Below are 27376 nucleotides of genomic sequence, written 5' to 3'. Positions count from 1 at the left end.
TCTCGATGTATTACATCGCACGATAAAGAAGAAAATAGAAATCGTTTTAAGAACACCCTGTACATCGTTAATGATGAAGGTCCGGGATCTACGTTACTGTGGTGATATAATAACGCTGCATAAGCGAGATACTGTGTAGATACTGTGGGGGGTGGTTCAACCTCTTACAACGGCAATAATATATAATAATCATATTTATATATATATATATATAATATAATAATGATAGTAATCCCAATAATAATAATAACAATAATGATGATGATAATAATATTTTACTTGTGAGTAACGATAATAATAACAGCAATAATGAATATCACGAGAACGATAATTCGTACTATTACTTTATGATACGCAACTTTTTACAAGTTTGGTTTGTGATTTTTTTTTTTTCTCTCTTCTCGTGAACGCGAACAGCAAACGAGAATTTCTATTCCAAATTCAATTACTAATATATACGTACAACTACCATAACAAATATCGCGGACAAGGCATTTGCAGGTGTTGTGTTTCAATTTTTCAATTTCATAACACAGTCTTATCTGATATTCCACAAGCTTGTGTAATAAAAAATCCTAAACAACCAGTTGTGCATAATTTTTTTTTTTTTTTTTTTTTTTTTTTTTTTTTTTACCAAACAAAACAACCCTCATTGCTTTGACCGCGTTACCAATTTACGGGGTGAATATAAAAAGCATGCAAAAGATTATGTAAAATACAGAGATAGAAAGTGTCCAACGATTGATGTAAAATAGTGAAAGAGTATAGTAAATATTATATTATATAATAGAAGATTAAAAAGTGAAGGTTGAGAGAAATAGGCGTGCAAAAAATTGGAGTTTTTTTTTTTTTTTTTTTTTTCTTGGTTGCTGTATGTTTCATACAGGTTATAATAACGGTAAATGAGGAAGGTGCAACTGTTACCTTTATGATTCTGTCAAGTCAAACAAACCTCAGAGGGGTCCACGAGATACCGACGCATTCCCAGAGAGCCAAAGCAACGTAAACTGAATACACGCACATTGTGTTCAAGGAGTTCTAGGTTACTGGGATCGAACGCGTCCACGCTAGGAATTTTAAGACCTACCCTTTTCCAATATTTCAAATCTTTCGAAAATGCGGTTGTCTTTGAAGCGAAAATCAGTGTGAATTTTACCGAGTGGAAGTTTAACTGGGTTTATCAAACCTGCAGGGCTAAGCCGCTTCACGAATCAGTGATAAAGATATCCGAGATCAGTTTTGAGGAAGATTTCTGCAATGGATAGGATCGCGCGATAAATTAGTTTCAGATTGAGATTAAAATTAATCGAGGTTTAATTACTTTCTCAGATCCAGGAGCCTCTTTTGAACCAAGAATCAGTTTGCAACGTGTTCTATGGGTTCGTAATACGATACGAAAACTCATCAACAAGTTAATTAAGCACAAGGTTCAACGAAACTTTGAGGAAAATTTTTGCAATTTTAGTCACTACGTTCGCCCAGCGTGCGAGTTGACTTTGATATTATGAAAATATACATTTCTATTTGATATCGGTTCCCGCAGCTGATGTAGAAATGGAAGAAAAGTTCTCCAGTTATTCAAAGCCTCAAGTTTTTTTGTTTCCTTATTTGGCGTTGATGAAGTGTATTATTGTTGCAGTAAAAATTCTTCTAATTAATCTTTGATAGTAAAAATAAGAAGATAAAAAAAAAGAAAAAAAAAAAAACCAATTGCCCTTGGAGTCGAAATTAAAAATGTTACGTTCGATTGGAAGATGGTTTTGCTACGTACTTTTAACTCGACGAACGCGATGCTAGATTAGCGAAATCAGCAGCTACTGTATACATATAAGCTCAATTAAATTGAAGGCTCGTGATTAATAATGTAATAGGATACTATACTGCGCTCGGGATGATAAACTATATGCGAACTGTTTACCTCTGTAAAAACTATACGCTTATTATCTTCAATCTACAGCTGTACGTATCGATATATCCTTAAAGTGCATTGGTGTAATTTTCGCATATTGCGAGTACCGTGATAATACAAGAAAACTGAAGGGTATGTAATATTCATTTTCAACAATTTTCTCTTCATTTGGGTCAGCTAAATTCCTAGCGGGAATATTTGGTGATTGCGGATGAATTAGGCGCAGGATTCAAACCGAAAGCGTATATAATGATAATGGCGATTATGATTATGACGATGATGGCGTGATGTTCCTTTCAATTTTGAAGGTGTGTCGAAGGTGGACGGGGACACGCGACTGCCAATGACAAACTTGAAATTTCCAGAGCTTAAACGCACTGTGTGGCGGATTATATTTTTTGTCTTTTAATCACACACAATGATTATGCCGAAAACTTTGCAGTTAATTACGTAAGAAATTTCTGCTTGATGTCAGTCGCGGATGGTGAAAGGTGAGCTTGTCACAATATACGCGAATTTACAATTAGCGTGTTTTAATTATAATTTAATTAGCTCCGCTTAATTAACCAACTTGTCACAGGAATACGGGAATTTTGTTTCAAGCTCATCCGTTTCTAGGGTTAAACTTTGTCCTGGTCCCAATTCCCCGTTTCGTCGGTGTTTCAACATTCAACCATGTTGGTATGAGAATTTATATACTCATTTCATGGCGAAGTAACTGTGACAAAAAAAAAAAAGAAAAACAACCATAGCAAATAAATTTGAAAGAAAATTCACCACTTGCGTTTGATCGCTCGTCGAATCAAACTTGAAGCGAAAACGCGAAAAAGTTGAACTGAGTTCGAACAAACCGCGGTACACTTCAATTAACTTTATATTTGTACAGCTGGTAGATAGAAATCACTGCAGAGATGGAAATTACAGACGGAGTTTCTTCGAAGACGGTCTCGTTTAATCACAGAAAATTGGGAAAGTTGCCAGGTTTTTTTAGATTCAACGATTCGGGTTTTTTATATTCGACAAGATTCAGTCCGTTTCTTTTTCTCTTCCTCTGAGATGAATTTCAGTTTTAAGTTACTAAAAATCGATACGGTCGACTGAATATCTATAATATTCAGTTAGACGGGGGAGCCTTGTTAAAATAATAAAAAACTATCTGTCCAGTGAAGGAACTTTTTATGTTACTAAATCCGCCTGTATTTATGCAATTCGGGATATATTCTCATCGGAATGTAACCTGCATTTCGGTAACTCGAAGTACGTTTTACCGATCGACATCCGTCTCTTTGTTCACAATTAGTAAACTCCTCATTGTATTTCTCAAATCACGAACCGTGAAAATTAAGAGAAATATCGATCGGTAAGACGTACACTCAGTTGCATAAATGACAGCGAATATTGGTAAGATGTACCTTGAATTGCATAAATGCAGGCGGGATTTGGCAAGATGTACCCAGAATTGCATAAGTGTAGGCGAATAGCGGCAAGATGTACCCCGAATTGCATGAATGCAGGCGGGATTTTGTTTAAATGTACCCCGAATTGCATAAGTACAGGCGAATTTTGGTAAAATCCACCCTGAGTTGCATAAAAGCAGGTAAAATTTTTCCCAACGGATGAAAATATTTCGCTGTGTTTACTAAAAATTGTCCACGACTCGACAGTTCGGACTCTATCAAAGATCCGTGTGTTCGGTTTGGGACCAGGAGAGAGTTTGGGGTTTTGAGGTCGACGGTGGCGGTGGTGGTGGTGGTGGTAGCGATTAGTTACCTTTTACCTGTAGCTTGGCCGTGTACCTGACCTCGGCGGCGGGGTTCGCGGCGACGCAGGTATAGTCGCCGGAATGCTCGGCCGAAAGACTCGAGATACTTAAGAGACTGGAATAGGGATCGAGCTGGGAAACATTGGCGGCGGATGCGAGCTTTGGGGGAAGCTGGAAGGGATTTTGCCCGTCCTTCAGCCAGGATATGGTCAGGGGAGGATCTCCCGCCGCGACCCCGCACACCGTCCGCGTGCGCATCCCCTCAGAGAGTCCCTCTTGGAAGGTAAATGGCTCAATTATAGGGGGTACTGGAAAAGGTCAAGAAAGAGCAGAGAACCATACGTCAGAGCGAGAAAAAGATGGTATGAAAACGAAACTTTGTACCCATAATATGTTTATATATACACATCGTTCGACTATTTGTCGTTTCGGTATATATTTACATGTAGTCCTGCGGACCGCGCGTTTCCAGGCTTCAACGGAATCACCCGACCCCCTTCTTTGGGGGCCGCACAACCTCTCGATGCCGTAGAAATGATTCGTTTTTTCGATACTTCAAGTTTTTAATAGCTATGCTAGCAAGCGCACTCACTGTCTTGTGCGTCAGTTCAAGAACTGCCAAAAAGGCACAAATCTACATTTACTCAAAGTTGATATCGAGATATTGTAATTGGTATCAATATTTCGAGTTATCGAAGTATTTGGAATTGATTTGTCTGCACGCAGATTTTCAATTAGAACGATCTCATTCAAATCAACACCGATGTCATTTGGAAATCACACAACAATCTTCACGACTTTCTTTACTGACGAAAGACGATCTCGTTTGGTGTATCCGGTGCGGCCTGACACGCGTTCAACACAATCACGGTAGGTATGTATATAAAGATATTACGTGTCATTCATATGCGATAGTATAATAGTGATAACAGTATGTATAGTTGATGTATATATATACAGTATATAGTACGTATAGCATGTAATAGTAACGTAGTTATATAGTGATACAACAGAGGGGTGGCCCCGTGCCCCCCTGCCCCCCGTACATCGCAGACCAAGGCGTTTGTATCAGGCATTCGCAGCAAGACCCAATTTAACGGAACCACCACGTTACTCTTGTCTAGCGTCGAGAGAAGCGTGGTTTATCTTTTTTCTTTCTATCAATTAGATGCAGAGTAAAGCGTTCTACCAAGGATGAATCGAAGAACCAGTAACAATGGTTTACGGAAAAGGTTAGAACGAAACGGTTGCAACCTGATGGAGTAAATCAAACATGGAGGCAAGCAGTGACGATGGCTCAGGTGGACGATGATGGGAAATTGAAACGATAGGAGAGAAAGAGAGAGAGAGAGAGAGAGAGTGTTCACAGCGGGTCATGCGAGGTGTGGATGTGTTTATGCCTATAAGCACACTAGACGCAAATCTCCTCTGAACTTGATCACTGATCGGTACAATTCATCCTAGATGATGGTACTTGGCTTATCCCACGCACGACAAGAGCACAGTGTTGGCCGCACAGACAATATACAGACTTATGTATGTAGTATGTACATCCATTCATACTGGGCGGGCAGGGCGTCGGGCAGTAATGAGGCCTAGTGAGTGATTACCATGAACCACAAGTCGCTGAGTGCGCGACACTTCGGCGGCCAAATTCCTGACCACGCAGGAGTAGTTGCCATTATGATCTGGAGATAAACTTTCAATCGTCAGTACGCTATTGAACTGGTTCACATTGGTCACGGTGACTCGTTCAGAGGGACCCATCGAGCGCCCGTCTTTGAGCCAGGAGATTGATAGCGGCAGATCGCCCCTTGTCACAGAGCAAGTCAGGGTCATCCGTTCACCCAGATGGAGGTCACGATCAGCGGTGAATGGGCTAATTTTTGGGGGAACTGGAATTACAACAAACACTTCTTTCTTTAATTGAACGGCGATGAACCTGGTCCTAGTCCACGTTTGGCTCTCTCTTCCTCTCCTCCCCTTTTCCAGTGTTTGCAGACTTCTTTTCCTCGGGAATTTTCCCTGGTTGTAGCAGCCTGTGATCTGCTTCGCAAATCCCTAGATCCGTTCTTTCTTGCGAATGGTTGGAATTCGTTCCGTTTTATTTTTTATTTTTTATTTTGATCACGAGTCCACCGCTCGTATTTATCGTTAATCGTTGATGAAAAATGTTCTGAATTAATATTCTGATATCTGCTGGCAGCGCTGATTATGCGGTATGGATATCGATTACTGCGCGTGGATAAACAATAAGGGACACTAACAGCTGACGCAGTTCAAAGGGCGCGATTGTCGAAAATAGGGATCGAGATTGTGTTTCGAATTCAAATTGCAGATGACACTGTAGCCGAATAATAAAATTTCAAATAAGGGGATCACAAACAAATTCGTATTGAAGGGGTTCCAGGATTTATCGCGACGATTCATCGACCATCCACTCGTTTTTAAAACTTCATCGAGAAGCTTTTCCGAGAGTAATCTTCGACACTTGACCAACTCAACTTGCAGTACCGACACTGCCAGAAGCATGCGATGGTAAAAACAAAATTTCAACAAGTTTGTAGAGACTTTCTCCAACTCAAACAATAATAAAATGCAAGAAAGAAGTAGCTATTCTTCACTTTAAGTTATCATTCGGGAAAAGTTGACGGCGTATCAAAAAATTTTCACCAGCGCTGATAGCAGAGATCGGAAGTTTTGAGACTCCTTCGTCTCGAAAGTTTCAATATAACGGTCATAAAGTCATAGATTACAAAGTTGAATATGGATGCTGGTCAAAATTCCGAACAGCCAACATTCAAGCTGACCATCGGATAAAATTTCGTGAATTACAGTGATCAAAATTTCGAAAGGTTCACATGATTTACAGGAATCGACAGTGAGACGGTCATTAGTAGTAATAGAAAGTCGGTTCAGGATACAGATTCCTGTACCGACATTGGGAGTGTCGGTATAACGTCGGTAAAGGAATCTGTATCCAGAACCGACTTTCTATTAGCTACCGTCATCTTCTGAGAGACTTCAAAAGACTAGCAACATTCGAATTTACAAATTTCGAATTCATAGTGAACCTGAATTTTGATCATGAAAAAATTCGGAATCACAAACTGTCGAAATGATTCCAGTAAATTGTTTGTCTTGTTAATGGGATCGAGGCCTTACCGATGACTGCGACTTCTCCGGACCTCCGTGCACTGTGTCCCTGTTTGTTCCTGGCCGAGCAAGTGTAGACACCAGAGTCGCCCTGCTTCTGGACGGTGGAAACGATGAGGGTCCCATCGAGAAGTACCTTCTGTCTTAGATCATCGGGAAGCTCTCTTCCTCCACGTTCCCACTTGATTTCCTCGATCGGATATCCAGCGACGGGACACTTGAGCCGAAAACTTTCACCAGCGACCGCGGTTACCTTCGGGATCATGCGAATGTAGGGGAGGCCTGAGGATGAGGAAAGCATGTAAGAGGTGAGACCACGCGTGGTGGAGATTTCAAAGCGAACTCTGAAGCTCCTGAAGGTTTCAGTTATACCGTAAACATTGAGTCGAGCTGCGTGCGTCGTTTTACCCGCCCGGTTCTCGGCTGTGCACGAATATTCACCACCGTCTTCAACCATCACGTGACTTATGTTTACATGGGATATCACGTCTCCGTGGACCGTGACGTACTGCCCAATTACGGACCTGAAAATACAGAAATGAGACGTTATTTTGCAACGATTGCAAGAGCGAATGACGGGGGGAAAAATTCAATTCCAGGCTTCGCGGCCACACTGGCTATGCTAATGCAATTTGCTCTGCGTCAATTTCGTCAGGTGATGGCTGCGTGAAAGATCGCAGACCCGTCAGGGTCCTACAATGTAACGTAATTCCACAGTTTGTTAAGGATAATACTGCATCGGATGAACGGTATCGAACAAAAGAGAACCCAAAAAACAGGTTCTGTCCTTTCGTTTTTATAATTTTCATAAATTATGGCGCATTTCATCAACGAATGAATCATTTGCAAATTCCCTAAAAATATATTCTTTCCTCAGCTCGTCAGTTGATCGCCAACAGTTTGTATAAAATATAAGGAACGATTGTAGGTCGTGATTCAAAAGCTCCAAACACCTCGTCAGAAAATGTATTGACATTGTCGTCAATTCGTTTATCGGGATTTGTAGATGTTACATGGTGATGTGGGTACAAGCCATAAGATACACCACAAAGTTCATACCTACAGTTATACTGTGAAAAAAATGTCAAAATACCTGCTGCAATCCTCTCCGTTCGCAGTTTTGAAATTATCTTCTTTATCGCGTTAAGTTTCCCTCACTTGAATTTCGAACTTTAATACTTTTCCTGAACTATTTGCTTCACACCTCCTGAATAAAGACCGCAAAACATGCGGAAGCAGAGACGAGAATAAAAGGGAAAAAAAATGAATGCATAATATGTCTTTTGCAACAATGGCAAGTAACCGGGTACAAATCTGCTAGTAGGTATGCCCATATGGACACAGTGTGCCTTGCATAATGCTGACTGGATGTCAGTTACGCCTGACGTGTCTGCTCGCAAGGGGGCCGTGCATATTATATAATTGTGTATTTTCTCTTTGTCTGTTTCTTTTTCTTTCATTTTTTCATCATTTTTTTTTTTTTCATTTTTCGCACACTCCAACTGCGGATCGTGGTTTAGCGAATGCAGGATCCTTCGGAATGTGCATACGTTGAAAAATACTTTATCTCTACCGCTATGCATAGGAATACATGTATGCATAATATGTACATACGCCTGCAGTCTTCACCCATTACTCATTTCATAAATATCTTTGTCGTTTGCTTTTTTTAAGTTTGAGTTTTTTGCTCGCTGTTCTTGCTTCATTGCTTTTATTATTGTTATTATTATGATTATTATTTTCTTTTTTTAATCTACATGTCCGGATGCTGGAAATTGAAACTGCAATTCCATCGGTCCTGTTACTACTGCTGCTGCTGCTGCTACTACTACTGGATTTATGGACGTCACTGCCACCGGCCTGACTGGAATTGCATTTTAATTATAAATTATGTTTTGGCACGCATACCCATTTCTCTACGGACTCTAGATTCTAAATTGCTAATAAATTCTCTGCCAATTTTCTCTGAGAAAATATATATGCGACGGTTTAATTTTATGAATAATATAGGTGTGTGTGTGTGTGCAGAGGAAGCTCGGATCTACGGACGTCAATATTGATTGTATTGTTTGCGAAAATAGACCATATAACCTAAGTTATTTTGTTAATTCCATTTTTACAGAACACTTATAATATCAGTCTAAGAACGTTAAAGTTGACTCAATCAATATGCTAACTTTTATCAAAAGACAAGTTTCGATCTTGAGTTGTGATTAAAAATCTGAAAGCGTGACACACTTTAAAAGTTTATTTGATTAAATTTTTACACGCAGTCAAAATATCTCTGGTATATACAAACGTGAATCCTGATAATCTGATAAAAAAATTTCGCGCTTGATGCGTCGAACGAAAAGAGGAGATACAGGTTGTGGTTTAGGCATTGAAAATTTCCATGGAATGTCCTCGTTAGAATATTTGCGCTACCATAAACCAGCGCGCATTAATTGGTTAACTAGACGCTGCGGGTCGAGTTGGATCGTTTTAACGAACCTTTATGCTCTCGCGCTTCAACGAGACCTATCGTATCTTCGATCGGCGGAAATGGAATATTGAAAGCACCGACGACTGAACCTATACCTGGTCCTACTCCTTTGTACCTCGAATCCGTCTCGCCGCTGCATCAACCTCCATTTACCGATTCTCCTATCCCACCATCTGACACCATATTTACTGTCACCCTTGTCGCGTTTCGTAACGGCGAACCCGACGGAATCTCGTCTGAGGTTTACGGAAGAACCTTATCTTCGTGTTTCAATTTCGCTTCTGAACAGCATTCGAGTGTACGTTATACATGTATATATGAGATATATATATGAGATATTCCCCGTCGATTCGACAAGGGTCTGACTCTCACTCTTTTGGATTTTGTCCGCAATTTTTCATATTTTTGTTCCAGTTCTAAAAAGTGTTCATATGATTTTTTTCTTTCGATAGTACAGGAAGCTATATATTTTCCATTGCAGCCTTTTACAATTTCACTTTGTCTCAATTAGGAATTAGGTACCTACTTTAGATGTGAAGGACAGTCTGCTTTTTTAAAACAAGCAATTGTTCACCCTTTGCGAATCCGATTTCTAGGATCAGATCGTGGAACGCTTTGAATAGCAAGTAAAGACTGTTTCTGTTTTTACTTTTTTTTTTATTTCTATGAGAGATATTTCTTCAGGTGAAATATAAAGAGCATTCTGGATAGTTCGCGTTCTACCAGAGAGCCGGTATAGTTTTTCGAACGGACGTGAATTCGGATGAATCGAGCGGACCGAAGGGTGCATTTTTGTTCAATGAATGCGCACCGAGTTGTGGTAACCATGCGGAACGGTCTACTGAATAAAAGTAATCGAAAATGGAGTAAAAAGAAGAAGTCAAAAAAGGGCGGAGGTGCAGCTAGCAGTCGAGATGCAAGAGCGTCGAACGTATTTTTTCAACATTTGCTGAGCCGGCAGGAACCAGGAATTTGCAATTAAGCGCCATTGCCTTCTATCGATTCGGCTCCACGGCTGTCTGCCCGACGTTCCCCGGGTGAAAAAAATTCTAGCAACTGTCAAATTACCCTTGAAAAAATAAAAGTCGGCTCGTTGAGCTTGGCGTCGATTACTACCCGTCCTGCACAATGTGACTTACGAACAAAAATACCGTACACGACGTACAGCCGGGATGCGTATAATTTGGTAAGTTTGAAATCGAGCAATATTATATTGTATAACAAGGAGGCAAACTTGGTATTTTCGGACCGAGCGTAAGTTTGCAATATGAGTAGTAGGTGAGCCAAAGACGAATATTGAAAATATTCCTTGTTGCACGCGATACATTATACAACAAGAGTATGTTTCGCGTTTTTTCTCGAAGCGCGAAATTAAGGTTAGAGTCGCTTATGGTCAGATTTGGCGCAACAGCGCATGCGCGTAGTACGGAAAAGACCACTTTCGACTCCTAGGACTTAAAAGTGGTATTTTCTGTACTCCGCGCATGCGCATTCGCAGGCTTACCGGATTGTCATAGAAACGTGTACTTTCCGTACGAAAAACACGCATGTAAAAACGAGGAAAACATGCTTGCTTTGTACAAACGATTTTCCGCAACGAGTTTCAGTCTTTGCTGGCCAAAATTTACCACCACACATAGAGTGGATTCAGCGGAAAAATTCAGAGCTAGTAAAACGAGAAGTGTACCGAGAACCGGACCAGAGAGCAAACGTACAATAAACAAAAGCTTGAGGCGAACGAACTTGCAGGTTTTGAGACAGGATGGAGGGGAGCGAGAATTCTGTGGCATCGTGGAGCTTCGTCCATGTCGTGTATCCAGGTGAGTGCAGGTTCATTTCCGAATTTCTCGAGGCTGCAGCCAGACCCGACTTTAACTTTTTGCGGTGACGTTGCAGGCGAACAAATAACAAGCTTTAAGCAAAATCTGACGCATATGTACGAAATGCGATTCGCACCTAGATGCAATTGCAGAGTTCGAGTTAGGCTTCATTTTGACAACTAACGCTGTACTGCTTCCAAAGTACACCAAAATTTTCTCTGCGAAATTACACAACAACGTTCAAAGGAAATTTCTTTAATTTATGTCGCATGAAGGATTCCATAAAAGAGGCTAAACAGTGAAAACTTTCTAGATTTTCACGATATTCAGATTAGAAACTGTTTCATTTGGAAGAAATATTTTATCTACTTCACTTTTACATGAAAATCTTGTTGTAAATGTAGCAAGAAAAGAATCCTTGCAAAGGAATAGCTATTAGATTCAACATTAAAAGATCGCACTTGTAATTCAAATTTTATAACACTGAAATAGCACGCTGAAGCTGTGTAATTTTGTGTTTAACTCACTCGACTTGATGCTGGAAGTATTTTGAAGTGAATTGGATTCTCTCAAAGAGTGTCGATTGAACGAGATCCATACGACATGAGTTCAAACGGTTATAAAATTATAAGCTTTGTTTAAAAGTCGTTTCAAAATGTTTTTAGTGGTTAAACTATTGACTTTAAAACCATAATCCGCATAACAAATTTGTAGTCGACTGTATGAGTTTCCATAAAAATGTTTATAGAGAAAGAATCAGTAGCTTCAACGATTGACGAGTAACGTTTTTTCTCATCTCTTTTTCAATTTAAAAATCCGTATTCGAACGTTTATAGTAACTAACTAATAGCGCTTAAACCAAAAACTGAAAGTACACTTTTGCAGAGAATTTAATTTTCTACGTAATGTTTCAAAATTAAGTCAGTCTGATCAAACAAGGCTTAGTAGTAACGAGTTTAAAAAAAAATAAATTACATATTTCTCGAGCTATTTAACGTACGGAAAAATTTGAAGTTCCAAAAACAAGCTTTTAGAATTCGAATAAAGAGATATCCTTTCAGGAGGATTATTTGTTTGCTATTTACAACAAGTTTTTCGGATTAGAAGGAGAAAAAAAATGTCGCTTCCAAACGAACGACTCTGGTAGGTAAGCGCATTCGATATGCTGAACGAAACATGGTAGTCGAGCTAATCTGGGACAGAAACGGGAGTTGATCAAGGCGGGGATGACAGAGGTACCCGAGGGAGAAAAGTTGCAGCGAACCAGACTGCAGGAGTTGGTTGGCCCGTCGTTCCATTGGCACAAGGCTTCTGTACCGCGTTCGATGTATCAGTTCGGTGGCGATTGTGCAACTCTGCTCCATTCCGCCACCCCTAACCGTATTTGAATAAACTCTGGTCAACGAGTTGACTCGCATACCGTATCAGGTAAATGGTACCGTCATTTTGACTCGCTCCGTTTTACCAGGAATTGTTGAATTAGCCGGAAGCCGGAAAGCAAAGTTTCACAAAAAACATATTCCTGATTGCGAAGAGGAGTGATTTTCAAATAAATTCTCCACATATTTTCATATCCGTTAAAACTGGTAATTGCAAAAAGTTATACGCAACTCAATTTCACCGTTTTCGATTAATGTATGTAATACAGATAACATTTTGATACTTTATTATCCGGGTCACGTTACACGGTTGTATTTTTTCAGCCTGTTGTCATTGTGGACTCGACTTTGTTTTAAATGAAAAAAGAAAACACGTGATCGAGTTATTCTTCTCTAAGCCATTAAAACGTGAAATGAAAAATAATTCTGTATTGCAATTCGATGCTCACGTACCTTCCGTTTGTTGGTAGTGGAAATCCATCCAAAGCCCAGGCTACTTGAGGTGTCGGATTTCCTGCTGCCGAACATTTCAGTGATACAGCTGGTCCAGGCTGCAGCGTCTGCTCTATAAATGAGTACAGCAGAACCGGCGGAGCGTCTGAAAAATAAAAATGAACATATCCAGGGTGATATTTTGAGCAAAGTTTTCGTCGATAATACGACAAATAATACATCATATCGTCAGAGGTTGCGTATATCGATAATTTCTCTTAACCAAGGTCAATTTGTGTGAAGTATTATATTTTTTTTAAATTTCGCGGGGTCAGCTTTTGCCTGTTAATTCAATATTCTGATACTAAATAGATTTTTTGATGTTGTTTATTTTGTTTAGTTTTGCTGGTATTGAAATTATATTTATTTGAATGAAAGGTTCCTCAACCAGTCGATTAGCAATAAAAAAGAAAAGATAGGAAGAGTTTTGAATTTTGAAAATGCTTCACCGGATTTGAAAAAGTTATTTGATTCCTGTAGATAAAGCTAAAAAATTTCGTGGTGTTTGGTCACATTTTACTTTTTGTTTTTATCGCACGGTTTTTTGGTTCAATAACGTATATCGGTGAAAGACTTTCCACCATTTCGATAAATAATTATGTTAAAAATAATACCTTACAGTACGAGTTTTATACAATATGAAGGCAGGGAAAAAGAAAACTAACGTATTAAAATGATTGTAAGCACAAATAGGAGTCACCTACGTATATAATACATGGGAAAAGAATTACCCGCTAATTGGTGTTTGTTAATAAATGACTTTAGTCCAGCGTGAGATTTGTCGTTTCATTGAATGATCTCCGCTATTCATTTATTTATTTATTTATTTTTTGTTATTAACAAAAGAAAAAAAAAATTACGATAGTCATTATCCCAGACAAAATCCGAAAGCAGACTGACATGAAATTCGATAACCACGGTGTATACTGGACGTAAATTTCTGGTAGCTTAATTTATATACGTGACCGATCGGAAAGCTGCATGGCGGAGATAATTTTTCAGGCTCTTCACGTCCAGGAAATTCAAATATTCCTGGCCCACCCAACCAGACTGAAAATCCGGAATTAACTTTTGCCGTTCGTGTCTGCATACATACGTGTGTATATATATATATATATATATATATATATATATATGTATACATATATGCATATATACCTGAACGTGTAGCAGCAGAAACGAAAGGGGTAATTTGTACCCCAGCGTTCGCAATTAGCGACATGCTCGAAGCGTAGAACGGCAGATGTAACACGGTGGGAACGTGCAGTTTGACTAAAACTGTGCCGGAGTGGTGTTTTGATTTTTCTCATTTTCCTTGATCTTCGTATCTCCCTTCCCTTCTCCATATTCCATACCTTGCTCAGGAGCTTTAATCTCTAACCTGACGCCGCCGTATCACAGCATCAGGCTGTTTTCTGTTTTCTTTTTTCTTCTGTTTCTTTTTACTTGCACCATAGCCTCTCAAACTTATGCTATCCCGTTACGTAAATGTATTCTCGTCTCACGTCTACCACCTACCTCTATTCTACGTTTACTCTACGCCTAGTTTACACTTAATCTATCTATCGCACTTGTACGTTTCTTTTTTCTGTTCTCTCTCCATTATATCTTCTAGGCTGTAACTTGTAACTTGTAACCTATAATTTATAATTTATAATTTACAATACATAATTACTCAACTCATATATGTTCTGTTACAACTCAAGTCACTCTATTCTAACTCAATTTAATTTTATAATGTACTACCTGTGTACTTGGCTCTTTTTGTGCTTGTGGGTTCTAACCCTAGCATAATAAAATTTGTTCTATTTGTTCTATCTATTCCCTTTCGGTATTTGACTGTGCACGAAAACACCGTCCAAGATTTCGGCGCTTGTTAGCTGTCGTATACATATATATGTATATATATACGGTTTATCTGACCCTCGACCACTTGAGATTGGTCCACGATTTTTTATATTCTTGTTCTAGGTTTAAAGAGCACTCATCCTTTTTGCAAACTTTTTTTGAGTAAATTTATTTTACTTATGATTTTTGAATGTTTAAGTCGTAGCTCCCAAGAGATTGACTATTATTTCTTATTTTTGTTAACTTTTTTTTTAATCATAGGCTCAAAAAAAAAGTATAATCGAATGTTGAGCCAACCTAAGTCTAGGCAAGGTTCTGAGAAATTATTCAGACTTTCGAATTACGTCTAACGACATCCTGCTTTTCAAAAATCATAAGTAAAACAGATTTGCTGAAAAAAGATTGAAAACAAATTTCAGTGCTCGAACAACTATACAAAAAACCGTGAACCAAATTCAAAAGGTCGACCCTGGTCGATTTGGCGTTGAATGTCGCATATACAGGGTGTTTCCGAGTAAACCCCGCGATATGTGGAGTTGCCTCCCACCTAGGGGCACAAATATCGGTAAAACAGACTTACGGAGTTACCGACAGTCAGCGCGTTTGAAGTCCTCAGGAGCGAACTGGTTACTGTTCGTATTTCCAAGTTATGTGGATTTGACCGAGCAGTTGTTTCGTTGTTTGTAACCTACGCTAAAGCGTTCGGCGATCGCGTTCCGTAGGTTACGTCAAAGTGATTATGACTCGGTAGGTCTGTTTTACCGATAATTTTTCCCCCGAGTGGTAAGCAGCCGAACATACCGTGGCGTTTACTCGGCTACACCCCGTATATACACACCTATTCCGAATACGAAAGCGACAGAAGAGGACAATGGAATCGTTGATACGTGAAGAGACGAGGAAATTCCGCAGTCGGCGTGCTAGCTTGGTGTACTTCGAAGATGGAGTCTACACCGTACCGACCTACTATTGGAGGACAGTAGAAAAAAGTGGGAGGAAAAAGAGAAAAGTGTACAAAGTGCGCCTGCACGACGATACGAGCCGACTCATTGTCAATTCTCCACATCGTCTGCGGAATCGCAATTCCGGAACGATTGATCCATGGACCGCAAGAATATAATCATCGCCATATTATCGCCGAATCAAAGGCGATAACGAGTCGCATATTTTCATAGTCTGCCGACTCTGTTCTTGCCCAGGTACAGACGACCTCTCAACGAGCTCTCTTTCGTCACTCCAGACGTTCCAGGTCAGAGATGATTTCTTCGCGCTGCAGAGAAAAAAACGAGTGAAATTTTTCCTCCTTATATTATTTTCTCTTTTCTCTAACCTCCAGGTGTATCTATACTCCCACTATTCGCACACGAGTTACTTCATCTTTTTACTGTTTCGTCTCCCGATTTTAATCCGGTTTGCGCCTCGTTATTTCGACTTGCGAATTTTTTTTCTTCCAATATTGTTCCTCTTATTACTTCAGATAACTTGACATTAAGCACAGTCTCTGAACTTTTGTCTTCACGTTTTCGTAATTTCATAAGTATCTGGTTTGTAATGTTTTTTCTTCTGAGGAACTGGTCAAATGACATGACATGTTTTATATTTTTCACAGATTCACCGATACAGGTCATTTCTTTTTCATCAACAGTAAATTTATTATTGCTGTTTTCCGATCAAACTCTATACGAGTAAGATCCTGAAAAATAAACCATTTACGGAAAGCAATGTGAAAAAATAGCGTCCCGATAAAATGGTAAAACATAGCTGTGCTCAAAAACTAAGCCGTCGTGGAATAAAATCTAACGAATCTGTTACATTAGTAACAATTTCGAAGTGATTTGAAATACAAAATCAAAACTCAGGCTCCTAGTTAATAATTTTTTAATTTTTTGTTGCCCAAATTTAAAATGAAATCCTCGTAGGTTACGAATACGTGAACTTGATAACTTCTCAAGATGCGACTGTCTCGCATGATAAAACAGGTGAAATTAACTCGTTCGCAAGAATATTGCTGAATGCAGCCAAAGTACAGACAGAAGTATCTTTTACACGAGAAATACCAAGCTTTTCGCCAAGTCACCTGAACTTTGATCAACTTCCGGATGTTCGTCACACACACGCGATACGAATACGTGTAACTGTCAGAGATTTTTCATATTCTCTCACACATCGTCCGTGATGCTAGCATAATAGATGTAGAAGGAAAGAGCGTAGTATACATATATACATAAAGGCGAGGAATGCAAAGTAGATATTAAATTCTTTCTCGAGTCAACCCGGAGGCTCCGTCTTCCGTCCCTTTCGCGGTGTTCAAACCCCCGTCCTCCCTTACACCTGCATCCCCCGGAGCACATCAGTAGCGTCCATTCCGCTTCTCTCGGGTGAAATTCTCTTTGACATGAATTCCGTGCATTACTGACGCTGACGAGCGCGCGACGCTAACTTCATTGTTGTTCAAAGGCCCTTGCCGCGGATACAGGATGGGGAGATAGGGAGATACCGAATCCTTCGTCTGGCAATGCGCACGCGGCGATGAGCCATAGATCATAATTTCACAGACCTCGGACCTTGATGACGACTGTGCGAGAATTCTCGGCCCTTCGAAGCCCCGAATCACCGTTTTCGCAGGAAAATCGTTCGCAGACGCTGAACAAAGTTGGTGTGAATTTGAGGCTAAGCTTTTTTGAGTCGTCTTTTAAGGGTAAGAAAATTGACCAACACTATGGAATTTTCCTGTCTTACAAAACTCAAGAATGATAAAAGTAGCGGTATATTAAAGAATAGTCAAAATACAGAGAAGTAAATTGTATCGAAAACCAATGTATAGAATCGTCAGACACGTTTTGGTTTTATAAAAATTTTACGTCTCTATATCTTGACTCTTAAAGTTCAATAAAATATACTCTCCCGACATTGATGAGTCAATTTTTTGACTCTTCTACTTTCCCATCTATTTAAATTCTTATCACCACGCCATTTTGAATTTTGTAATTACTTCATGATTCAGGAAAGTCAAGAATCAGTCAACATAGAATCGTATTAAAAACATATGGAATATTTACAAATTTTGAAAAAAAAAAAACTATTCGTCGTTTACACTGACAATGAGAGAAACTTTTAGTTCCAGTTACCGCTACGTACTTAACCATTTTCATTTTCTAACACAATCGAAAAATACAGTTCCAAACAGTTTTTTTTAACGATACCTGTTTCACTGAATTTTTCTAGTTACTGTAACAAATGAAATTTTTCTCAGTGTAAATCTATATTTCATACCATATATCATAAACGATAGGAAAGGAGTATGTATAGATTCCTGATTTCAAAACGATTTGCAACCGATTCCTCGGGCGATTTCAGAGATAATAATCTCTCGGTTTTTGTTGAAACGCGAGAGCTCTTTTTTATTCTTGCCAGTTTGTCATGGTTGTTAAAAGTTGGTTCCACCGTCGTTCTCTGTGACGGTGCTGCAAAGACATCCTCAGGCGTGGAGATTACGCGGAGTTTTAATGACCCGGTGGGTACGGCTCCGCCGTTATACCCTCCTCCAAGTTGTGAAATTTTTATTCGGAAGTTCACGTTGTAAAAAAGATGGCCTAGCGAGAATGGCCGTGCAACCGTAGCTCCTGCAGAAGCGAAACGAACTCGACGTCGTAACGAGAATTATGGCTAATAATCTTTTTTTTTTTTTCTCAGAAAGTAATACATTCTGGACCGTTGATTTTTTCAACCTTTATGTACGGTTTTCAAAATGTTGAACTCGTAAGCCAATATCGAGATATCCGATTCCGCAATTATTACACATGCTTTCGAATTTTGCTGAGAAAATATTAACGCGTAAATTTATTGAATGAGTTTGCCTAACGAATCGGATCGCAATAAAAATTTTAGGGACGACAAAAAGAATTTCGTCATTTTGAACACACAGTCGTGTCTGTAATTATTGATATTGGAACTGATGTCACTCGAATATTCTTAGATTCATTTCAATTACATAATCGAAATGTTGTTCCATTCATGTTCACTATCGTTACTGAAAAATAATATTGCTTTAGTTCGATTTTAAGGTTTTTCACTCTTTTCCTAAATTTCGATTCAAACTGTCGAACTAAGATTCGTCACTAAGAATAAATCCAAGTAGAAATCCAACCAGAAATCCACGAAAAAGACGATTCTCTATCATTTCAGAAACGGTGCGGGCTTGACGAGAGATCGAATTAATTAATTATTCACTACACAGCGATGAGGATTTTTCTGTATCATATTTCTCTTCCACAGTTTTAAATCGCCGAACGAAATTTCTCACCATTTCACAGAAAATTGGGATCTGGCTCGCAGCATAATTCGTAAAAAAAAAAAAAAAAAAAAAAAAAAACATTTCCAATCAATCAAAATGCCCTGAAATCCTTTTCAAAAGACCTAAGAACCTGAAATTCCACCAGCCCAAAACACTCACCGCCCAATTGAAGCTCCGCAGTGGCCTGAGCGGTGTCGCCTTCCGACCTCCTGACGACACATTGGTACATCCCTCTGTCTTCCCGACCGATACCGTTGAGCTGAAGCACTTCGGACAGTCTGCCAGTGCCTGGAAGTTGTCTGCCGTCTTTGTACCACGTAACAAAGTGCTGACCACCCAGAGAATGAGTGCCAACGACGCACCGAAACTCGGCGTTTCCACCTAGGTGAACGCTCAGCAGCGGAGGAGTGACTTCGACGTGTAGCGGAGCCGTCACAGTCAGTCTGTCGATTCCAGACAAATTCCAAATACTTTCCACCACCTTTTTTACCCTCAATTTAAGAGACCCCCGGTTACCTAAGTTCCGCGCTCGCCTCGCCTCCGGGATTCGCTGCCGAACATCTGTACACTCCGCTGTCTTCTGCAGTTACAGCTTCGATCGCCAAAACCGGACCCAAAATCCGAGTCCGAGGACCGGGAAGCACGAGCATCGGCTCTCCTCCGGTTTGGGAAAACCATCTGCGGGAGAAATATGTCGATTTAAAGAAAAAATTCATTAGACGCTCGTCGTAGAAATCCAAAGCGAAATTTCTAAAACAAAACTTTGTCAATGGAGAATCTAAGGCTGAAATTTTTTCGCCTTTCAGGATTGCGGATTTTTCATCGTACCGAAATATTTCTATGTACGTATGTACATATACTGAGAATTTCGGGTCATCGTTCCACAATTAAAAACCAAGAATTTGACATTTGTGCGCTTGCGTCTCACACTCGGAATTTAGGACACATTTTTAATTTTGAAAATTCTTCGCAAAGTTCTAACGCACTGTAAAAGAAATGCTACACATAAGTAAAAATCACAACATCACTGTTAACAAACGAACCGATATTCGATACAATGACATTATTTGCAATTCATAATTTCGCCCCTTTCGAATATGACAGCCATGTGTATGTTGAAAGATTCAAATTTGCCTAATATATGTGACATCCATTGACTTATCGATAATCACCGTGGAGCCTAAATCCTCACTTCCTCCTGAAGTGGGGAATTAACGACATCGTGCTGGTAGGATAGTCATAAATTGTAAACAATCTAATTAAATCGTAGTCGTTAATATACTTGATTTATAATCTATCAAATCTTCCTATATCCTGCCAACTCAACATGTGCATCTAGTTTGTAATTTAGATGTAAGAGTCATATTATGCACACGCAACTTGACCTCATTTACCAAGATTCAAACAAATGTCAACAAACACGCGTGTGTTTCGCACCATATTGTAATAATCACATAAATTAACCATACGACAGCACAAATAGAAAAGGAAATCTCCTGTCAAACATTTTTTTTGTTTTCAATGTTAACAGGAGCCTTACTAATATAAAATTTGCGTATTGATATCGTTGAAAATAATTCACACTCCCAAATTACGTACACGGTTTTCTGTCAGAATTTCTCTGCGAACAGGACTTGTCCGCGTTTGAAAAATCTTGCACAATAAGTTGTGCGAAAGAAGTCTGAAAGGTATGACAGGGCAGAGTGTCTGTACGTACGACTATCTATGCATACACACACACACACACATCTCGGAGATTAAAAAGACTCGTGAGAAGTCGCTTGGTTATACATATATACTACACTTTTGCAGAGTTTATACGCGCGCTATATTTTCTATGTATACACACACCCAGCTGTAATACATGACTATGTAAAGTGTGTTACGTATAGATCAGGGATTCGGAAAGTTCGCTGTGAATATAGCAAAACTTGGTGCCGATTGAGCAAGAGCCATGAAGCTACTTCCGAACAAAACTATACAAACCGCGACGACTAAATCAGAATTTATCCGTCGCGTTGGGAACATTTTGCTCAACTTTTTCTCTCCTCGTGAACTTTCGAGTTGAAACTTTGAATGTAATCTCTACGTGGCTTTTTACAATTAGAAGTATACGATATTGCGACAAGTTGCTCTGTAAGTAGAGTTGAGTAGTACGTCGTTTTTTTCTCAAAGGAATTATTTTTACAACCGTGATGTCCGTTTTTGTTCTCTCAACTCATGTCTTAGAATTTTATTAAAATAATTCGAAAAGCGTCGTACCGATAAAAGTGACAATCTAACCGGGTCTAAGTTTTGAAAAGCCGCGTCGATTTAGACCAAAATCATCTGAATCCGGTAACTCATTCTCGAGATATCGTCGGACAAAAATGACCTAAACCCAATTCTACATTTTCAGGGTGATTACAATAACTTTGATTTCTTCCTCTAAAAACAAAGAAGGAGGAAGTCAATTGACATTATAAAAAAATCATTCAATTTTCATCACATCTCGGCCGAAAATTTTTCGAATTTGAATAATATAATTAAAAACAATACTCATTGTCAGTTTCTGATAAGTGGAATAACGAAGCTTTAATGAAATCATGTAGGGAGTAAAAATGTATAAATATTAAATTTATTACATTCAAATTTATTTGATACTTCGATTCTTTACATTTCAACAGTTTTAAATTCTGCTAAACACATTTTCACGTCTATCGAAAGTACGATATTTTGATCCTCGTGTTTTTTGACACTTCCGGACTATTTTCACACCCACCCCGGCAATAAAATCAGAAGTATATTGATCGTTATTGCAATATGGCGTGCGTCTTTGTTGGAACGGCTAATTTCGGAAATTCGTGGTGAAATCTATCACCGCGATGAAACCGTAAAGGAATTTCTTCGCCGCCCTCCGCCGAGGTAAAACAATATTCTCGAATTACGAGCTCCGGTCAATCACCTCCGATCAATTGGGCTTGATTAAAGGGGAACGCCTCGTGCTGCGGTGCAGGAAATTAATTTTCCGATGAGATATACCCGATTTCAGTAATCAGGGCGCAGCTTTCCGCGGCACGTATATAACACACACATATGCATATTTTTCATTCCGTACGTGCGTCAGGCGTGAGGACTAAGCGCGCGAATTTTTTATTACGATTTACGACGACAGAAAGTAGGCATTTTTATTATCGTGCTAGTCTTTTTCCCTCGTTATTTTTTATTTTCACATTTGTTTTTATTTGTTTATTTATTTATTTTTTTTGCCCTGTACAGCAAACACGAGGGGTAAAAATGAAAGTTCTGGATCCAAAATAAGTAAAGTTGTGTGTAACGGTAATAATGGGTAGGTAATGTTGATTCAAAAAATCGCAACTTCGTTTCCGCTTCGTTCGTAACTTACAATTTGGAGTTTTTAGTACAAGTACGAATAACAATAAAAAAAAATGAATCGCGTCGCGAGTACGATTACGAGTTCTCATTTTGTCGATCAAAATTCTGACCAAGTTCCAGAAGAGTCAGGGATAATAGTAATAATAATAATAATAATAACAACAACAACAACAACAGTATAAGTACCGATAACATTTAAAAAATGAGTGTATTTGAGAAAAATCCTTTTCCCTTTTTTTTCTATGTTATTAAAGTCAATCGATTCATTGATTCTTTTCATCTTAATCCGAGTGAAGGGCGAGATGAGAAGGAGAAGAGATGAAAGATGTGAAGGAAAAAATTTCGGCACAATTGATTGAAAAGGCGACTATGGCAACAGGGTGAGACGGCGATAAACGGTTAAAGTTAGCCTGCGATGTTTCGTGACAAAATTTCGAGGGGGTTTACATAAAGAATCCTTCGATACAGAGAGGCTTATTATACAGGGGTGAAAGGTTAACGGGGAAAGTGTTTTGACAAGCGAGTGAACAGTCAATGGACTGTGCAAAGCAGGGTGAAAAGTTTGTGAAAACGTTAATCATATTCCAATAACATGAGCAATAATTGCCTGAAATCACATCGATCTATAGATTACGCACATTTGAGATTGCATAACGGAAAAGGATAGAGAAAGCAGAAATGTAAGCACTGGATGAATTGTTTGTTTTCTATTGAACGAAGAATGTTTAAACGTGATCCCGCTGAATAAATCCTCTGGAGCAAACACATCAAATTATTATATTCGTAAGTCAAGAAGATTTGGTTGAAAATAAAAAATAGTGATCACTGGGATTTGCCTCAGAGTTGTTGAAAATATAGTAGATTCGTTTGGTTTCATTCTGCAGTAGTTCATTTTATATATTCAGAAGACTATTTTCTACAAATTGACAGAAGTACTTTCTTTTTTTTTTTATCATGTCAGCAGAGTTGGAGATTGGATTTTACAACGTTGAACCAACATTGACTATTTTCAACAAATGGCAAAACTGAATTCACTATTAAAGAATCCGAGAATTCATTTTACAGAATTTACAGACGATAGACTTTAGAATAGAACGAGCCATCGAGAGTGAAATCGATTAAATTTATTATGCTCAATCATTTTGAAGAGATTTGAAACGAAGTATTAATATCTAAACCCAAGTTTATAATTCCATCATTTCATATTAATATAATTTCAAAAGGTATCTCGTAAGAAAATTTATAGAACCTCGTCAGAGACGGGGCTGAAATTCTGAATTTGAAAAGTTCCGAAACCGCCTGATTTCGAATTTTTTGATGGTGAAACTTAATGTAAAGAATTTAAACTTTGACGAGGCATCAAAGTTTCGAATGGTCGGAAATCCGAAGCTCAAAGTTTCTAAAGTACGAAAGTGAGAAAATTTGAAAATCTGAAACACCAAAATTCCGAATGATCGAAGATTTTCAGTTCCGTGAATTTTTGGCTAGGTGAAATTTGACTACTTTGATGTTTCTTTGTTTTGAATTTTCGATATTTTTACGTTCAGAATCCTGGTCATTCCGATTTTCCGTTTTTCTGATTTTTCACACCCACTCGTCGAGTGAACAATATTTTAACTATCGGAATGTCATTCTATCGAAACTTGAATTTTGGGAATCTTTCATTCCGGAACTTTGATCCGCTAGATTCTAACTACTCGAACCTTGTTGTTTCGTGAAAGTTCGATTTCTTCACTTCAAGTATCGCCACCAAATAATTAGAAATTAGATTCGCTTTCGGAACTTCAACCTACAGCTTAAATTTATACACACAAGCATATCACGGACACCGCAGAAATTAATAATGTATTATTGTCAATAAATCTGTAGCAAATCTTTCAAAGCTGCTGTATATATATTTTCTTTGAGAAGAGCCGAGATCCGTTGTTTAGTTTTACATGCAGTCGGTCGCTCTGCAAAGATCGGTCGTGTCGCCATACAGGCGAGGATAATTAATTACCGTCACTCGCGTTTACCGGCAACACGAAGCGACGAAGAAGAGTTTCTGGGTTCGGGTTCATCCGGGAACAATACCGTCGTCCCGAGGGAAACGAGTCCGGCTTGCCTGGCGCAAACAACTCCTACACTCCTTCGGTTACCCGACTCGCGTCTTGTTCCCTACTCTCAGGATCTGCCTTATTGAGTCTGTCTGAGACGTCAGTTCGTCTCCGCGAACGAAGCTATCTCCGACCTCCGACTTAGGCTCTGTTTGCTCGGCTCTTTAACCGAAAATCGAAAAGCGGCGTCAGTTAATTTCAGAAGAAATTGGAAAAACCGAGGAGTGATCAGGTCGTTGTTGTTTTCCGGTAAGCAGTTTCGAGAAGATTATTATTCTTTCGCTAACGTATGAAGGTAACAATGTTCTTGATTCGCGGATCTATGGATAAACCAGAAGGGTTAGTCACTGATCAATTTTGGTGTACACCTGATTCCAAGACACCAAGATTTCAAATGATTCCAAGAGATTTCAGGAGATTTTTAATGGTATTAAGGGAAATCAAATGATTTGAAGACGTTTGAAATTATTCGAAATCTTTTGAAACCTTTTGATGGAATTGTGAAGGAATGAATTCAAGGATTTCAAACTATTGCAAATTATTGAAATATTTCACTTTCAAATGATTTCATGAAATTTCAAAGATTTCAGAAGATTCAACCAGGGGTGTACACCAGTACTTACTCGAGCACTCGAACTATCCGGATAGTTCCGATATCCGAATATGAAGCGTTAGATCCGGTGGATCCGAGTTGTTCGGATAATCCGGATAATCGAGAGAGTGGTAGCTCTAGTGTACACCTGATTTCTCAAGTGACGCCTTGGATAATCTGGAGAAAGATTCGAGTTGCATGGAGACTGATCGTTCGTTCGTAATACGAATTTTTTTCTTCCTTTGTTCTTGTTCCTCTTGCTTTTCTAACATTTAACATTGGATTTTTCGGACAGTTATCAGTGCGTTTGAAACGTCGAGCTTTTATTCCCCCCGTTCGTCAAACTTGACTACGATTTCATTTACGTACCGAAACATCCAATTCTGATAAATTGCGTGGATAAATTTTGATTAACGTTGTGTGACACGGATCAAAATTTACTGATAGCAAATTTAGATACGAATTCAATTGTGAGGATTGAAAAAATATCGATGAAGAATCATATGTTTGAATTATTTTAGACGGGAAAATACAGTTTTATATTAAGAAAACTGTGAATCATCGCATGGCTTTCACGGTTCATAAAAACCGACCAGTGTTTGCAAAAATTGAAAAGTAGTCAAAGATTCTACTTTGTTAGCTGAGTTTCTTCTTCTACTGTGCTGATTTTCATTCTATCTGATGCATTTACTTTTACCTGCCGTTGGTTCAATATATCAAATTTTACCGCCAAGTACCCAAAAAATATCTGAATCGATATCTTTTCTCTTTTTTATAATTTTTCCGATAACCGAAAGAAAAGGAAAAAATGGTCGAGTTATCGTTGGAAAGTTATATCTACAGTCAGACTTTAATTACACTCTAAACCGATTCTGAATCGTTTTCTTCCTTCGTTTCTCTTGAATTTCGTTCCCAATCTTCGTTTTATATCGAATAACCCTGCGGTGGATGGGAAATTGCCGTTGAGATTGAACCATTATACGTACAATATATACCTATATTAAATACATATATAAACTCGGCGAAAAAAATACGTGCCTAATACAAATTTGAAAATTACATTTATACGATGAGTAGTGAAAATCGACTCTCACCTGTATTCAGGGGATGGGCAGGCCTGCGCCACGCAAACTAAAGAGGCAGACTCGTCCTGCGCCACGTGGACGATCCCCGAATGTTCCAAAATCACCGGAGGCACCACACCTCTGTGATCTGAAAGCACAAAATTTGATTACGTGTTACGTGTTATTATTTTATCATTTAAATACTCCCCTTTTTTCGCTCGCAAATATAATCATTTCATTGAAATATATTCTTCTACTGATGAAATAAAAATAAAAAACGATTCTGGCCATCATTGCTTTCATTGTTGTTCATTATACAGATGCAAATTGTGGACAGAAAAGCTTCAGTGCAATAACAATGAGAATCCTGAACACAAATTTTCATATCGAAATTTTACCGACACTTACCCAAGACACGAACCCTTTTCTAGAATGTTCGAGTATAGGGGATATCCCTGCTCTGATTGACTTTATCGATCGATCATCAGATCATTCAGTTGTCCAAAGTTGTCGACCGTCCCATAACTTCGTTGCTCTATATTACCAATAATTTGCTCTTTCCGGACCATTGATGGGGTAAAAACGAGATGAAATAACGATGAGGGACAGTAAATTGTTGGTAAAGTATAGAAACTAAAATATCAGTCGGTCGATAGAGTCGACAACCAAATGATCTGACGATCGATAAAGTCGATCCAAAGTAGGGATATTTCCCACTCTCAAGCATTCTAGAAAAGGATTTGTGTCTTGACAAACTGTCGGTAAAATGTCGGTACAAAAATCTGGGTCCAGAACGCTCATTGTTGTTTCACTAGCTTGACTGATTCTGATTTTCCGATCCGAAACTGCAAGTATTTGGAGTAAGTATGTTAAAATCATACCCTTGGTAATTTTATAAAGCTAAGACATCGTCCCTCGAGGCGAGAGAAAAAAAAAACACACCCCAATGTAACAGCTCTGAACGCGACAAATAGAACGAGCAAACAAATCACAGGTCGCGGGAAGTTGCCGAGGGGTTGCGGAGGGTTTCAGGGACGGGTAGAATCCGTGTTCCTCAATATTAGATCTAGTGAGAATTCTAGGTTTTCCGGACCTCAGCGTCGCGCG

The 27376-nt window shown here is 38.9% G+C and overlaps 1 protein-coding gene across 9 annotated transcripts in view; it reads right to left on the bottom strand.

The window, feature by feature from the left end:
- Positions 1-27376, bottom strand: part of LOC124297114 (Down syndrome cell adhesion molecule-like protein Dscam2) — a 116446-nt gene that overhangs the window by 24252 nt on the left and 64818 nt on the right. For 7 of the 9 annotated variants that reach the window (XR_006906533.1, XR_006906534.1, XR_006906535.1 and 4 more), the window contains exons 5-11: positions 26300-26417; positions 19659-19820; positions 19302-19585; positions 12962-13106; positions 7200-7351; positions 6837-7109; positions 3680-3979 (exon numbers count right to left, since the gene is read on the bottom strand). Coding sequence is in view for 6 of the 9 variants with exons in the window: in XM_046747763.1 (XP_046603719.1) it covers positions 3680-3979; positions 6837-7109; positions 7200-7351; positions 12962-13106; positions 19302-19585; positions 19659-19820; positions 26300-26417 (1434 nt within the window). In the remaining 3 variants the exon portion in view is untranslated. Of the gene's footprint in view, positions 1-3679; positions 3980-5281; positions 5567-6836; positions 7110-7199; positions 7352-12961; positions 13107-19301; positions 19586-19658; positions 19821-26299; positions 26418-27376 lie in introns of all 9 variants that reach the window. The other 2 variants (XM_046747765.1, XM_046747760.1) reach the window with 2 other exon arrangements.

This window comes from Neodiprion virginianus, chromosome 2 (assembly GCF_021901495.1).
Source record: "Neodiprion virginianus isolate iyNeoVirg1 chromosome 2, iyNeoVirg1.1, whole genome shotgun sequence".
Lineage (NCBI taxonomy): Eukaryota > Metazoa > Arthropoda > Insecta > Hymenoptera > Diprionidae > Neodiprion > Neodiprion virginianus.
This window is presented reverse-complemented; position numbering and strand designations above follow the sequence as displayed.